The sequence below is a fragment of the Hyperoodon ampullatus genome (assembly GCF_949752795.1).
Source record: "Hyperoodon ampullatus genome assembly, chromosome: 10".
In the NCBI taxonomy this organism is placed as follows: domain Eukaryota; kingdom Metazoa; phylum Chordata; class Mammalia; order Artiodactyla; family Ziphiidae; genus Hyperoodon; species Hyperoodon ampullatus.
In genome coordinates, this window is record NC_136923.1 from 5,681,973 (window position 1) to 5,699,677 (window position 17,705).

General features: G+C 40.6%; 1 protein-coding gene across 2 annotated transcripts in view; it reads right to left on the bottom strand.

Annotated features, from left to right (window-relative positions):
* Positions 1-17,705, bottom strand: part of PPARG (peroxisome proliferator activated receptor gamma) — a gene marked incomplete at its 5' end in the record, with an annotated part of 71,445 nt that overhangs the window by 19,721 nt on the left and 34,019 nt on the right. The window contains 2 exons of one of the 2 annotated variants that reach the window (XM_079712100.1): positions 8,116-8,315; positions 16,082-16,220. In XM_079712100.1, coding sequence (XP_079568226.1) covers positions 8,116-8,315; positions 16,082-16,220 — 339 coding nt within the window. Of the gene's footprint in view, positions 1-8,115; positions 8,316-16,081; positions 16,221-17,705 lie in introns of those variants that run through there. The other variant, XM_079712101.1, reaches the window with a different exon arrangement.

Consider the following 17,705-nt stretch of genomic DNA (forward strand, 5'->3'; position numbering starts at 1 on the left):
CTCGCCTGGTGGCTCTAAGTCTTCAAGGAAACCAGGAGTGAAGAGTGCTTACTATGTTTTTGGGAATTTCGCTCCCCCCCTCCCACTTCAAACTGATATTATTAACGGGAGAGGAAAAAAAGGACGGAGTGGATGAACAGTCACATCAGTTAACACGTGCTAAGTTTCTCCAGAATGCCAGATTCTAATCATGAGAAAAACGTTAACAGAACCTAGGGAGAGGTCGTTTCTGTCCTCCAGGAGTTTTGTATGTATTATAATTTACGTTAACAAGAGCCTGGCTTTCTTTACTGCCGTGACAATCTGACGGTACCTGAAGAGTCGCCCTGTACCTGTACGAGTACCAAAAACAACGGATATGACATCATCCCCTCTTCACATATGAAAAGACGCTACCTCGATCTGCCCACTTGAACTTTTGGATGAGCTCAACCACTCAGCTTCTTGGCACAGAATGGATGCATCAAATTCTTCTACCTCCATGTAAGCAATTTATCTGGAACTATGCCCTGATAAATCATCCTGTGACTCTTCCCCTTGACTTCCCCTGTCCCTCATATAAAGCCCCGGGTTCCTGTTTTCGAAATTCTGTGAGAGTTGCACATAGGGCACAATCCTGCTAATTTTCTCTCTCAATTTAACAACAATGTGACTTGGTAACCCCTTGGCAATCGGCATTGGTCAGGATTTCCTGGCAGTAAACACTCAAGGACACAGAAAGGAATCAGCAGCCCCCACCATCATGCCAAACCATTCCAGTTTTTCTTTTTTTAAAAAAAAGATCCCTTCAGCGTTTTCAAAACGTGAATTGGCAGAGAATTATGGGTATTGACATGCAAATGAATCCCAGGTGGATTTCTTTGTTTTTCCTCGTCATAGCTGATTATGCTGTTTTCGGTGCATTTCTGAAGTCTGCATAGATTCTTTCAACCCCCATGAGGATCTGTCAAACTGAAAGAGTGATCAGACACATCTGCCCAGAGATCTGCCTTTCTTCGCCACCAATTCACCAATTCTTAGACTGCAAACAGTTCACCTGCACATTTCACACTGGGACCTCCTTATCCTGAAACAGCGAAAAGATAGTGGCCCACCTGCTTTGCAGAGGGCTGACCTCTTAAAACCACGGGTGGGATTCAGCCAGTGGAGTTTACCTTGGATCATGAATTTAACATTACACTTCTGGTAAAATATTCCCCATAAACTGTACTTCACTTCCATGTTTCTGTATTTTCTACAAAGCAAAGGAAAGCCTTACATTCTCTATTAGCTTGCACCATATCACTGGATGATCTGCCACTTTAAGAGGAACCATATCCTCTTCAAATGTGGTCTTAATGATTTTACACTTTTAGTTGGGGGCTAACAATGTATTTATCTTCAGACACTATATCAAATGGCTAGATAAGCATCTCTCCTTAACAGGAAAGAATGCTTAATTATGTCTAGGATGTTATCAGGGATAGATCCAGGCTTTGTGGGGCCTGAAATGTACACGATTGTTGAAGACATTTACAACCGTTGGGTTCAGTAATACAAATTATAAGAATAAATAGCTCAGGCCCTTTCTTGAGCCGTTGGAAGGGGCTCAGCACAAGGGAGAGGCCCTGAAGCTTCATTAGCTTCATGGTGAGTGGCCTTTGGCTGTTATAAGTGCTTGTATTTCTCCTATTTTGGACACACCAGAACAAGGTCAGAATGGAATGAAGAAAATTGCACTTGAACACAATGTTTCTCCAGGGAAACAAAACGGTTTCTGTAAGAGGAAGTTAGTTTTCTTTGGAGAGGTACATGAAGTGTAATTTATTTTGATATGTTTTGATTTTCAAAAACGGCTCCATGTATCAAAACTGGGATGGGATTAAGGGTACTGTTTTTATAGATAACTAAAATTAGTTCGAGATCTATAGCACACCTGCTACATATAACACAAAGATCATGGGGGAAGCTGGCTTACTAATGAAAACAAAGTAGAGTAATAAAACTTTACTGTTTTGAATGGACAGATAGAACAATATTGTTTCTTAGTAGTCCAACAACGTCAGCATTTTAATATACAAGTTGTTTTAGTGATTATACATGAATGCTCTAAGTTTACGGCTCCCTTTGAATGATAAAATGGCAAGCTAGAGGAGATAAATGAGAAAATCAACTAAGAAAGCACAGATTACTCTGGTGATTTCTCCAATTTGGGAGATTGAAATTAGTGCAGGATTCAATCACCTGGTAACCAGGTCAGAGTTAAAACTGGCCTGGAGAAAGGTGTGCCCCATCCCATGGGGCTCTCCTGGTAATCTTAATTTTCCTGACAGATTAGAGCAAAGGCTCAAGGAAGAAAATTGAATTCTTAGGGCCTATCTTCTTCATCTTCCTTTCTTCTTTCTTTTTATACTTCTGACTTTTCATCTTCTGAGACACACATGGTTCTCCTTGATTAGCTCCAGTGGGTGAATGTTAATCCAAAATGCATTGGTTGGGTTTCCTCAACTTCTTTCTGGTTTCTCCCCTGTCGTTCCTATTTCCCTCTTGTTGAGAACCATGGGGTTTAGAGAACTAAAGGGTCTTCAGAAATAACCTACATCATCATTCTCTGACTATGTATGAATAAACTGAACTCGAGACTTTCCAAAGTCAAACAGCTATTTATAGCAAACCCTAAACCAGATCTCCTCACTCATGACTAATTCTTTTCTCTTTCTGTTGCTTTCTACATGACTTCCCCACTTTTGCTTTTTTAAATACAATGACTATTCTGGGAGGAAGTGGAGCTTTTAAACTCTTATATGCCGGGATCTTGGAGGCAGTGTCCTTTGAACTATTATTTCCTAGAGATGCCAATTAAGTGCTGTATGTGATCGAAGTTAAGTTTGAATGTCTCTCAAACGTAATCTTTTTTTCCTACATGGTTTAGAGATTTAAGACAAATAAAAACTTAATACGAAGAATTATTCACACTCTAATGAACCAGCACATAGCCACAGCTCTTAAAGAAAAGTCTATTGCTGGCCAAAATGTTACTCAGCTGGCAAACAAGGGTACTGGCCAACTGAGTCTAATCATTAAAAAATGAAAAAAAATTAAAATGCTTTTCTTCTTAACTATATAGAATATTATCTTTTTAATTTATTGTCTGAAAGAACACCATTGGTTCAGATCTGTTATATCTTTAGCTATATTCCCGACAGTATTGGAAATAAAGAAATTTATTTTTTTAATATGAACATATGGATTAATGATTCCAGGAGCCCAACTTCTTTAGTCACCATTGAAACAAATCAGCACTACCATCCTGCTCTTTATGCTGTGGTTCCTAAGGCTCTTTTCTCTGAGGGTCTGTTTGGTATCTTTCTTCCCAGGGGAGCAAATTCCAGCTCACTCAGGCTTTTCCACAGTGAAAGGGGGAAAGAGACCACACTTTTAGTTGTTAAGTGTAGGATTTAAAAGGACAGATATCTTTCCAACAGTTTGAGTTACCAGATTCGAGGGCCCTTGTAAATTTTAGGATGCGAAAATTTAAATGGGTACAGAACTGTTTTCACAGAAGTTTACATTTCAATACTGGTTTTACTATTTGAAAGGTTCATATTTCACACACTATTTAGAAGAACCGTTTTTATGATGGCACCAGTTTGCTCCTGTAATTATAAAAACAGTGACTCCACATAGATCCATCATAAGCAATGGGATGCTTTGGGACCCAAAGTCCAATATAGTACAAATAACAAGCTTTATTCCTTATTTGCAGACAGAGTGCAGCCAGGAGGGCCTCACCATGTCTCAGATATGGAGTGAAAAGTTGGCAGACACACCAAGGGTTTTTCTATTTATTGTTTTATGACAAACCATGGCACTGAAGATGGTTTTTGAAAACCACTCTCTGTTTATTTTCATCAACAAACATGGGATCACGTGACAGCGACACACCCAGTGTGATCATCGCATCAGGGGAGTAGTCAAACACTGGGAACTTCCAAAGTCCATTCAGTTCTCAGGTTGCCTCCAGGAGATAAGCACCCTCACTCTAGCATATCTGTAGTTTTTAGAGTTCAGTAGGTTCTCTCAAAGAAAGGGCTGGGCTGGAACAAGCCATTGAAAGGGAAGTAGACTGTGAGGACAGTCAGTGCTATTCCTATCTGAGGGTGGCTAAAAGGCCTAGTGCTCCTAAAATTTCTTCTCCGGTGATCCACATCCTGTGAGTCCATTTCCCATCTTTCCCTAAGTCTAAAGTTCCCAAGCATTATTCTTTGAGGCAAGACAATGGAAGTAGGGCCAATCATATCCCAAAGATACGATATCTAAGTTAAAAAGATAGGAGGGGGAAGGGGCAGTTAATTTATCTGTTCATTTATCTGTTCTGTTCTGCAAGGTGGCACCAGTGAATAAGAGATAGAAGAGAGTTTAGTGGGGAAGGGAGAAGCCCTGGTTGGCCTGGAGGCAAATGCTGGAGCTGGCCCTAGGCAATGGTTAAAAGGAGCAGGAAGATAAATTTAAAGAATGGCCTCTTCTGTAAAGTCATTTCCTTTCCCAAAGGTTCTGGGTAACTGGTCATCCATCCACTATGCTGAGTAGCCTCCCCCAGGCTTGACTGAACCAACCCTAACAACATCAGTTCAAGCAAGGTGTATAGTGAGACGCAAACGGCTCTATCGCACCAGCCACGGCCCCTCTTCCACATGCCCCACCTTCTCAAGAGTCCACACTTCTGCAAAACTTCTCCTATCAAGGCAAATCTTAACTTTCAAAAGTCCTGGCCAAGTGATAACATAACAGCCCTGAGACAGATGCTATCGAATGAATAACATGACCACGGTAAGATAAAGAACAAATCTCTAGTCTCACTGGAAGTCACATTTTGATTTTTTTTCCCTTTCGCATATTCCTCTCTGAACTATTTCTTTCCACTAGTGCTTAATTTGATTTTGCAAGATAAGGAGAAAAGAGAGAGCCAAACAATTCTATTGCAGTTTTGTGTAATCAGGGGATGGACTATTCTAATTTGGCCCAGTCTCTTTTTCCTTCCCAGACTCTAACAAGAGGCAATTTTGCCTCTATCCAGATCTTTAACGGTGCCCGGGGTGGTGAGAAAATCTTGGGTTAGAGGCCCTCTGATGAAAGTCCAGAATTTCAAAGGACATAGGCAGAAGCTTTTTTTTTTTTTTTTTTTTTTTTTTTTTTGCGGTACGCGGGCCTCTCACTGCCGTAGCCTCTCCCGTTGTGGAGCACAGGCTCCGGACGCGCAGGCTCTGCGGCCATGGGTCACGGGCCCAGCCGCTCCACGGCACGTGGGATCTTCCCGGACTGGGGCACGAACCCGTGTCCCCTGCATCAGCAGGCGGACTCCCAACCACTGCGCCACCAGGGAGGCCCTAGGCAGCAGCTTTTAACTCAGTTAAGCAAATACATTCTGAGTAACTATTACGGGCAAAGCACAGTCCTAGTTACTACAGAGGGAAAAAGGAAAAACTTGAGAAGCCTATAATCAAGCATTTTGCAGCCCTTTCCCTTAAAAAAGCTTAATACCTATTTACCCCATAAAAAGCCTACAGTTACCTTAGTTTCAACTCAAAGATTTAGAGCCAAGGAGTCAACTGGAGTGAGCTTTTTTTTTTTTTGTGGTACGCAGGCCTCTCACTGTTGTGGCCTCTCCCGTTGCAGAGCACAGGCTCCGGATACGCAGGCTCAGCGGCCATGGCTCACGGGCCCAGCCGCTCCTCGGCATGTGGGATCTTCCCAGACCGGGGCACGAACCCGTGTCCCCTGCACCGGCAGGCAGACTCTCAACCACTGCGCCACCAGGGAAGCCCTGGAGTGAGCTTTTAAAGTGATTTACAGTGGATCGGGCTGTGGGCCCCTGAGTAACACGCAGAACAGTGTGCTGGCCACTGGGAGTGTAAATTTAAAATCTTGACTACTGAGGAAATTTGGTTTTTAAATGCTTTCCTCTTATCTTTCAGGTACTATTACATTAATAGGATTTCCAGTGTGGACTGCAGGTCTGGACTGGGAGATTAAAAGAAGGTGAGAAAGCAGTTCCTGGAAACTAAATGGCCCAAGGCAAACTGTGGAGTAAACACTGTGCTCTGGGCTGTCCCCCTGTCATCAAACCTCTCCCAGCTCAGGGTCTCTGGTTAGGTACCCTGTCCCACATGGGCTCTCAGCGAGCTATCGCAAGCTGCCTTCAATTGTTAACGCTATTTGGCTGTGTCGCCCTGATCTTCCTTTTGTTTCTCTACCTTTAAATGAACACGGTTTACTTTCTGTAGTCAAATAAACTATGGAGAGGTCATTTGCTTTTGTTTTGCTGTGCCCTGATTCTTTCATTTAAAGAGTACGTAGACTGAGCTTTACTATGACCTATACTCCGTCGCCCTGCCCTATGGAAGACAGCAGCCCGCCTCACTAGAATTCAAGAACAAAACAGCACAAGGAAAATTTCCTGACTGTGAATGTACTGGGACAGCAGAACAAGGTGGAAAATTCCTGCCAATCTAAATATCCATAAAAATAAACCATAACTCAGAATGCTTTCCCAAGGTGAAACTTCCACAGTGTCTATGTCAACCTGGCCACTGCTGGCTGATGGGCAGGACTGGCTTCAGGGAGGAGAACGCACCCGAGTGGGAGGCACAGGGCCTGCGTTCTCGTGTCGCTTCTTCCACATGCTAACTCTGTGACCTCAGGGCAAAGTGTTCAACCTCTCTGGACTTCAGTTTCCTCATCTTTAAAAAGAGGATAGTAATAGCAGCTGTAAGGTGGTCATGGGTCTTGAACATAATAAATATGCAAGAATTAAAAAAAATTATAAACAACTGGATACAGGTGTAATACTGTCAGAAATTTTAAAAAATTATAAACAACTGGATACAGGTATAATACTGTCAGAAAACCTACTGCCCTTCTTGATATTTGGCTTTTTATGCAGTAATATCCCACAGAAGTTTTCTTTTTCTATTAGCTGATTCTACTCTTACGGTTTAGCTAAAAGGGGGAAAAAAAACCCATCCTGAGATAGTCATCAAAATATATTAACGGGTGATAAAACTTTTCCCAAAATATAACTGAGTGGGGAAAGAGTTACACATTTCTGTCCAGTAATCGCACACCTTTCCTGCGGGGGTTCATTTGAAAATAAACGACAGCATAAGAAGGCTTTCAAGGGCTGGGACAGTGTCTTCTGAATGTTCTGTGGCTCTTACTACCCTAGGAACCTGCTGCAGATATTATACTCAGAGTCAGACCCTACCTGTGAAAACTACGGTACAGAGATGTGACCCAGGTCACAGTGCAAGTTGATGGCAGAATTGGGCCCAGAATTCAGGCACAGTTATATTTTGTTTTAATATAATTCCAAGTAGCTTTCTCAGTTTCCTATCAGGGAAGAATTTTGCTTCTTGGAAAACGTGACTCAATCACCATTATAACCCACTCTGGGTTTCCTAAACAGTGGTCATCAATGTGCCTGCAGATGTTTGAGAATGCACTGGGGTAGGCCCGGCTGCACAGAACCTCCAAGAAGATAAAATTCATACAAACAATAAAAGGACAGAGCTTCCACTTCCCAGGAATAATCAGGACAGTGCTGCAAGGAAAGAAAAGTGGTGTAATATCTGAAATGTATTTTTATACCCCACGGAGAACTTCTAAGAGGTAATTTGAGTAGTTCTGAATGATACAATAATGGGATTAACTACCTTTTCCAGACCTAGGTCAGGCCCTTCCCAGGGAAAAGCAGAGCTATTTGAAGGCACATAGATGTGGCCAGTTATTTTGATGCCAAGAAAAGACAAGGATCCTGAAAGAGCGTGGTGGGATGAGGGAGGTCAGAGTTCATTTGTTCAAGTTAAGATGACCTGTACCTTTTTACACTATTCTCAAAAATTTTATTAGGAGAACTTGAAGGAGTTTTTCCCTTTTCAAGATGTTTACTTACCCTATCTGAAAACACTTCCTTTCCTCTGTTTCAGACTCAGCCTGTGGTACGTACCAGCCAACAGCTGAGTGGTACTCCGCATGTGTGTGTGTGTTTGTGTGTAACATGGTAAGTCATTTACTCAAAGGGAAAACAACAACAACAAACCCAGCCACCCCATATGAAGACAGTAGAAGAGAACTAACTGATTTGTCTGTTGTCTTTCCTGTCAAGATCGCCCTCGCCTTTGCCTTGGTCAGCGGGAAGGACTTTATGTACGAGTCATACAAATGTTTTGCCAGGGCCCGGAGATCAGCAGACTCTGGGTTCAGCTGGTCGATATCACTGGAGATCTCTGCCAACAGCTTCTCCTTCTCGGCCTGGGGCATCCGCCCAAACCTGATGGCTACACAGGAAGAGAAACGGCAGGATGAATGACTGCATTACTGTATATATATATACATCACAACTTCTTTTATCCTTTCATTCATCAGTGGACACTTAGGTTGTTTCCATTTCTTGGCTATTGTAAATAATGCTGTAATGAACATGGGGGGGGGAATGAATTGAGTCTTATTAAAAATGTTTTTGTCCTTTAACATCTAAGGGGTGAACTTGCAGTCATATCAGGCTTTTGACAATGAGTAAGGCTTCATCTCATGGTCAGTTTTCCACTTTTAACATGTTGATTTTGCAACAGCTGTAGCCTGTAAATGAGACTTATATAACACTATTGCTTTTCATATGACTGTTGCCAATAACTTACGTTTTTCCACCTCTCTTTCTTGAGGAAAAAAAAATGTGCGCATTTAGAGGTTTTGCAGGATTTGACAACCTAATAACTATCACTTTATTTTCCAGCTCCTTTAAAGTAAAACAAGGAGCAGCCTTATCACCATTATTAAGTAATTTTTAAGTTGGGGTAACATTTTTCAAACTATGTGTAAAGAATATTTAAACATTTGCCTAGGTTTCTTTCCAAGGTCGAGATGAGCAAGACACGACAGCCTCATCTCCTGACCCTGAAGTCTTACTTGACAACATTTAATTCATTCACTGAACACCTGTTTGATGGAAGACGCTGGCTTGACAGGCTGGACTGGGAGACACAAGGATGAAAGGGACGCATCTAGTAGATCCCAGATATAAAAGAGCCTAAATATACATGGATTATTCTCTCTCTCATGTACTGCTCTTTACCAGCTCCTTCCTTTCCACCTAAGCCGAGTTTAAGCTTCTGACCCTGGCATGATCTCCCCGTCATGCTCTTTCCTCCACCGCTGGACTTATAGAAAGAGTCATCTTCCCTTTCTGTCTTAGTATTTACTTCCCAACCCACTGCAATCTAGTTTTCCTCATTTAAATTCACCAAACCTTTACTCTTAAAAGGATCCAAAGCCTTCCTCACAGTCAGACCTAGGGGCCTCTTCTAAGCACTCATTTTCTGCTTGAGCTCCCAGCTTCCTCCCAGACGTGAACACTGTTGACCTTCTCCACCCTCTTATTTCACATTTTTCTCACACTGGTTTGTGCTTTTCTGGCTCTCCTATCTTTCTGCCTGCTATTTTCCAGACGTCTTTGACGGTGCCTCTTCCTTCACTTGTATTCTGCTATTCCTAGTTTGATCTTCTCTCTAACTCAGAAAACGTGCTAATGACTCCTGCCCTCTCTTCCCTGAGATTTGGACCCTTATTTTGCGCTTCGTCCTGTGTTCCTTTGCACATGGATGCTGGATATTCCATAAATACCTCAAATGCAACATAAAATCAAACTTTTCATTTTCCCCTCCAAACTGTCTCCTCTTACTGTGTTCCTTTCTTGATTAATTCACTCTATCACCCAAACTAGACACCTCAAATAATCTCTGACAACCCCTCTCTCCTTGGACACTTGTATTCATTGGTCACTGCTGAGATATTTCTCTCAATGCCATTTCTTCTCACCGTTCCCAATGTTTTAGATCACAATATTGCATTGGTCTTCTGATGGTTCTCCGTGATTTTTCCCTCTCTAACTTCTCCTTTTTAGCTGTCAGTAGTTTGGTTTTTGGTAATACAGGTCTGATCACTCCCTCGCTTTATAAGAATGTGGTGCTACAGGAAAGGTAAGAAACACACAGAAGAGGAAGAATGGGGAATTAGAAGTCGGATGGAAAAGAAGGCTTTTGAACTGGGCCTTCAGCATCACATAGGATTTTGACAGGGGACGGAAGGACACAATATGCAGAGCCCCAGAGGTATTCTATCACAGGGCACTTTGCAGGAACAGCAAAGTACGCAGTTTGTCTGAAATGTAAGTGGAAAGGGCAGCAGAGGGAAAAGGAGGTGAAGGCTAGATTATGGGTGGTAATGAATACCCTGCAGGTATAAGTACCACAGCTCCTTTAGGACTTTTTACTTTGTTATATTTTCTGAAAGGTAACATTTGGGTAATTTTTCCTCACGCCACAAAGAAGATGAAAGAAACAAAAAGTAACATGCTGCAGTTTAAATTTATTTGCCATTCAGGCTTTTCTTTTTTTGCAACATACATAGTGCTTCTGTTTACAAGGAAGGAGAGGATTACCTTATAAATGCTGAATGCCACAAAAATCTGTGAAGCCATTTTGCTAGCATTTTATGAAGCTGCTAAAAAATTATTTTGAAAGTTGTCGCTTTTTTTTTCAATAAAAGAAAAAAATCCATCATTTATATAATAGGATATCCTAATCAGTAAAGCTAAGGTTTCACTAACTTTTTATATTTATAAAAATTATTATTTTTGTCCAAACTGAATGGTATGGGGAAACCTAGCTGAATGACTCATAAGTAATATAAGTCAACTCTTCTTTACTTCAGATTTTTTTTTAAAATGCACAGCCTAAACTTATTATTTTATTATTTAGTTCATATGAAAAGCAGCTCTTGAATATTAAATATTCTCTAGTCAAAATTCTTAATGACTAAATTATCCTATTAAAAATAAAGAGGACACATTTAAAAAATATGATTAATGTCAGGGATCTTGACAGCAGGACTTTAAAACAGAAATTGTACTTTGAAAAACTATAAAAATGTGTATGAGTATCCATTTGACTGAAGAAGCAACATTAATATACAAGAGTATTTTTATTAAGATTCTACAGATACCAGCATCACTATTTCAAAGTGTAAAACAAGTAGTAGCTGATACAATGATCACTTAGGAATTTGGTTCTTTATTTCTGCTTTACTTTCGCTTAGAGCTTTCCTCTATAGGTGGTGTCTAGACAGGGCACTGAGCTGATTGTGTTCGGGACAACTCAGGAAGACTTCAGAGCCGTCAGCAGGATTGAACCATGGTCTAGAAATGATGGATTGTTAAATACCAAAATAAGTGGAACTTCATTTATCTTGATCATTATAGAAAAACAAAAACTTTCTTCCCAAAGCGTATCAATCCAACACCTGGGTGTTTCTTCTACCTAATGCTGGATATTTGAGAAACAATTATGTATCCAAATGGAAGAATTCTGAAATCATGTCCTTCTACGATGTTTAGACTACATGTCACAGTCAAAATGAAAGTTCCATCTGAAGATGGAACCATATACCATGAACCATTAATCAAATATACCATTTATACTTTCCCTACCCCAGACTGCCCTGGATTTGTACTCTGGGGTTACATCGTTATGAGATCATCAAACATACTGACTTAAACTGCTGAGGAATTGATCAGAACATATGGGAGACCTGATTCAGGCATATGAAAAACATATAGGTGGAAACTTTTAAATTCAGGCAAATGACAGATATCTAGATACTTGGAAGACTGTGGCACTGTGTGTAAGACGTGGACTAGCTGGTTGAAAAGTGAGGTAGCTTGTTTGATTTACATAGAATCATAGAATTTTCAAAGTTGAAAGGACTTAGCAATCACTGATTTTTTAAAAATTAAGTAATTAATTTATTATTTTTTATTTTTGGTTGCACTGGGTCTTTGCTGCTGTGCCCGGTCTTTCTCTAGTTGTGGCGAGCGGGGGCTACTCTTTGTTGTGGTGCGCAGGCTTATCATTTCGGTGGCTTCTCTTGTTGTGGAGCAAGGGCTCTAGGTGCGTGGGCTTCAGTAGTTATGGCACACAGGCTCAGTAGTTGTGGCTCGTAGGCTCTAGAGCGCAGGCTCAGTAGTTGTGGTGCATGGGATTCGCTGCTCTGCAGCATATGGGATCTTCCCGGACCAGGGCTCAAACCCGTGTCCCCTGCATCATTGGCAGGCGGGTTCTTAACCACTGTGCCACCAGGGGAGCCCACAATCATTGATTTTAGTGATTTTTCAACAAATCTGGGAAAGTTCCCAGAGTCCCTAGGTATCCTTGAAGGTGACTTCAAAGTCTCCTTCAAAGGTGGGAGCGGATGGCTAACCGGGAAGCTAAATGCACTGAAGGGACTGAACAGAGACCAAAGAGCAGAAGGAAAAGTAACCCAGAATGGAGAGAATTCACTTTGGGGGATGTTTATTTCTTCTCGTGTGTACTGTGAATAGCAAGAGCTGATCTTGGGGGCTTCCCTCATGGCACAGTGGTTAAGAAACCACCTGCCAATGCAGGGGACACAGGTTCGAGTCCTGGACTGGGAAGGTCCCACATGCCGCGGGGCAGCTAAGCCCGTGCGCCACAACTACTGAAGCCCGCGCTCCTAGAGCCCACGAGCCACAACTACTGAAGCCCGTGCGCCACAACTACTGAGCCTGCGCTCCTAGAGCCCACGAGCCACAACTACTGAAGCCTGCGCTCCTAGAGCCCATGCTCCGCAACAAGAGAAGCCACTGCAATGAGAAGTCTGTGCACTGCAATGAAGAGTAGCCCCTGCTCGCTGCAACTAGAGAAAGCCCGCGTACAGCAATGGAACACCCAATACAGCCAAAAATAAAATAAATATTTATATAAAATATTAATGTAAAATAAAATAAAAATAAATTTAAAAAAAGAAAATACCCAAAAAAGTATTAAAAAAAAAAAAAGGAGTTGATCTGGGTATAACCCTAGAAACCTCTTTTGATAACTTGGTCAGTTATTACATTGAGGTCCATTCACACAAACCACTAAGAAAAAGACTTTCTATAAGAACGGAAACCTCATTACTGTTGGCCTCACACTGGCCAGAGCAAGGAATTTTAAGTAGTTACTACAATATCCTAGAAAACTTTGTATTTGGAAATGTTTCCTTCACCAGGATAATAGACAAAACTAATCAAAACCTACTTGTTGAGTTCCCCTTCATGTGTATAGACCAAATGGATGTTTTCTGTGCAACCTGTTCCCATCAAAACCCATGAAAAGGGATTTTCTTCGTCATGTTTCCAATCCTGTAAATGCTGAACTGCATGTGTTTGATGCCGTGACATTTATTTTCTTTTTCTTTCTCTTTCTTTCTTTCTTTCTTTCTTTCTTTCTTTCTTTCTTTCTTTCTTTCCCTCTCTCTCTCTCTCCCTCCCTCCCTCCCTCTCTCTCTTTCTTTCCTCCCTCCCTCCCTCCCTCCCTTCCTTCCTTTCCTTCTCTCTCTCTCTTTCGCTCTCGCTCTCGCGCTCTGTCTCTCTCCCTCTCCCCCACCCCACCTTTCTTTCTTTCTTTCTTCCTTTTGCCCTGTGCATGAACTAACCAAACACTCTACCAAGACTGCTCCTCTCTCTGAATAGAGTAAGCTAATTGTCATAACAAGTCAAAAGATGACCTTATTATCAAGTTCATGATAGCTTTCTTTGACTTTTCTGGAAAGATAAAATTATACCATCAATACTATATAGGTTGGACTTTAAATATTATTTGCCTATAAATAATAAGAAATAGGAGATATATTTTATGTGAATGTGTGCAAGCAATAGGAAATATATTTTTCTTCAATATGAAAAGTGACAATTTTTAAAGGACAAAAAAATAAATAGCATTAAAAGCAAAACTGGTCTCCTTTCCTAGGCAGTCTTAGTAATAATGACCTTAAAGTCAAGGATTTCTTCATAAAGATAAAATAAGTTTATTGCGGGCTTCCCTGGTGGCACAGTGCTTAAGAATCTGCCTGCCAAAGCAGGGGACACGGGTTTGAGCCCTGGTCTGGGAAGATCCCACATGCCGCGGAGCAACTAAGCCTGTGCACCACAACTACTGAGCCTGTGCTCTAGAGCCCATAAGCCACAACTACTGAGCCCGTGTGCCACAACTACTGAAACCCGCGTGCCTAGAGCCCGTGCTCTGCAATGGGAGAAGCCATCGCAATGAGAAGTCCGTGCACCACAACAAAGAGTAGCCCCTGCTCGCCACAACTAGAGAAAGCCTGCGTGCAGCAACGAAGACCCAACACAGCCAAAAAAAAAAAAAAAAAAAAGTTTATTGCAACTTGATTGCATCACCTAAAGTATAACCCTTGAATTGAAAAGGTACACTTATGTTTTATGAAGTCTGAAATAAAAAGGAAACTGATGGAATTAAACCAGCAAATTATCTTGCAATTAATGACTGCAGTTGTATACACAGCAGATATAATCAACTGTTGAGGAAAGTTGGACCAAATTTCTATCCTGCCTAGTATAGCTGATGGATCTATTCAAAATACATTCTTGCCTTTAGAGAAAATGACCCCATATTATGATACAAATATAATTTTTAAACTATTTTTAAAGGGTAGAAAATCAGTTCAATTACTGATTCCCAAATATCTTGATTTCTGCTATAAAAACCAAACATCTGCATGATGGAACAAAAATTTAATTTTCACAGATGCTTTGGAGTCCTTACTGATAAAGACTGACTTCAAATATTATATCTTCTTAGCAGATTAATTTTGAGAGAGGAAAAGGTAAAAGAAAAAAAACAGGGTATATGATGACATGAGACTTTGGATTTAATTTGATTACTTTGGCATTTTATATCTCTTGAACCCATAATTATTTTGGAAAGAACTGACTAATCCTTGACAAATATAATACTACCAAATTACATCAAAATTACTTTTTGTGAGCCAGTCAACCAATGAGAGCCAAATTAAGAACTATTTCTTCAAACAGTGCTGTCTTCCATGATGTTACTGAGTTCATGCTACAGTTCATGAAAACATGGGTCTTCTACAATCCTTCCCTCAAGTCGACATTCCAAATCATATGCCTGACTTTAACAGTTTTTTTGTTTGTTTTTTTTTCCCTGCGGTGTGCGGGCCTCTCACTGCTGTGGTCTCTCCCATCGCGGAGCACAGGCTCCAGACGCGCAGGCTCAGCGGCCATGGCTCACGGGCCCCAGCCGCTCCACAGAATGTGGGATCTTCCCGGACCGGGGCACGAACCTGCGTCCCCTGCATCGGCAGGCGGACTCTCAACCACTGCGCCACCAGGGAAGCCCCATATGCCTGACTTTAGATACAGGTTTAAAAAGTAGAAAGTTTTACTCTCTTATGTTACTATGGATACTGAAGTTTTGTGAAACTTTAAAATATTTGCTTAATCCACAAATTGTATGCTGCATAAAGTCAAGGATAGTGTTCTACTCATTTTTGCATAGTAAAGAGAAAAAAAGACATATATCTAAATTCTGATATACCACTTAAGTTCCATATCCAGAAATCAGAATTTTCTTACATTAAGAGTAGAAACTACTATATATAAAATAGATAAGTAATAAGAACCTGCTGTAGAGCACAGGGAACTCTACTCAATACTCTGTAATGGCCTATATGGGAAAAGAATGTTAAAAAAAAAAAAAAAGAGTGGATGTATGTACATGTATAACTGATTCACTTTGCTGTCTACCTGAAACTAACACAAATTTGTAAATCAACTATACCCCCCAAAATTTTAAAAAAATAAAGTAGAAACTACTGATATATATAAGTAAAGTATAATCTGTTTTTAATACTATTAAAGCAACACAAAAAATTAACCACAACTATCATTACATTTGTTTCAGAATACTACAGTTATTTCCATTACCTCCCAGATTTCCCAGTCTTTTCTCCCATCAAGGCAGATGCTCAACTATAAGAGAGAAGGATTCACATTTAAAGCTGAAAAATTCTGACCTGATTGAGAAACGTTTCATCAACGTGCAGTATTCTGAAATCTGGCAATCTGTGGAAAAACTGTACACGTTTTCAGCAGCGGCCCTCATGTCTACTGATCTGGCAGCCACAATGAGAATAATAAAGTAGATGGGACTAAGGGTTCACTTACCATTATGAGACATCCCCACAGCAAGGCATTTCTGAAACCGACAGTACTGACATTTATTTCTACTTTTTTTGTGGATCCGACAGTTAAGATCACACCTATCATAAATAAGCTTCAATCTGATTGTCCTCCGGAAGAAACCCTGCAAAGGGATATGGAAAAAAAGGAAGCAAATTTTGAGTGCTTGTGACAATGGCTAAAGGTACGCTAGCCTGGGTATCAGAGGCTAAGGTAGGTTCTTGACACATTCTGTCACTGGTGACTTTAGATAAATCACTTAATCTCTCTCAGTTTTCTCTGCTATAATATAAAGAACCAGAGGATCTCCAGTATCCTTTTTTTAGCTCTTAGACAGTGACCACAACCCACTGATGTCATTGAATGCATCTTGGCTCTACATCTGGATTTCAGCAAGCTCTAAGAAGTGCTCTGGATTTAATGTAATGCAAATAAAACACCATGTAATCAGTTCAGTCTCTCTGTAAATCATTCCAACAGCATGCCCCAGCCTTATAATTGTGCTAAGCAGTTTGGCAAAGTTATAGTCATTTCATTCTAAAACATGAGCAGGGCCAATAAAAATCCACATGTGGATAATTTTTTGGAATTCTCTATGTTGCATAATTTCCTACAGAATTGGTTTCATTTATTTATGCATTTGAAAGAGTGCTCCATAATCGTTGTAGCCTACAAACAAGAAGAGATAACAGAAAATAACATGAGAAGTAATACATAAATCCTCAGAAAATTGACAGCTATCTCAAAATAGCAAATATGTCCATTTGAGGCTAACTGAATTCTGTTACATTTACATATTTTTGAAAGACCTGGAAAAAAATTCTAATGAGAAACATTTTCTTACTCCATTTTTTTTGTTGTTGTTCAGAATATTCCTACTCATTTCTATTGTGCTCATCTTCATGAAACTCACTTCTTAATTCTTTCAAATTTATCTGGCCCTGTTTGATACAAAAAGCACTGAATTAGGACTGACTCTACCACTGACATGCATTTTGACTTTCTCCAGATTTCTACCTTGAACTCTAGACAAGTATGTTCAGCTGCTTACTTGACATCTTCACTTGGAAATCTAACACCATCTCTAACCCAGCAGGTCCAACTGGGTGAAGTCCTAATCATACCCTGCAAGCTTATTTCACTGCAGCTCTCTCCATCTCAGCTGATACAACTCCATCCTTGAAGTCATTCTCAACTTCTTTCTCTCATGAGGAAAGCTCTTGCTCTAAATACACAATTGCCTGTTTCCCTCACTGCCTTCAAGTTGTGCTAACACCTTGACTTCTCAATGAGGCTTATCTACCTTATTTCATACTGTGGCCTGTCCCTGTCCCCACCTCTCCTGGCAGTTCTTGTTCTTCTTTTTTCCCAATAGACTTTATGACTTCCTAACATACCATATAATTTACTTATTATATTTATGTTTATTTTCTGCTCTTCCCCTACTGTCCAACTAAAATTGTGAGCTCCCTGGGAGAAGGGATGGTCTCTTATGCCCCTAGATGTAACCCAAACTCCAACAACAGTGCTACATTAAAATCTGTTGAGTAAATATGTGTGTCATTTAACTTCCTTTCTAGGCCATCTCTGATATTTTGTGATTCTAAAC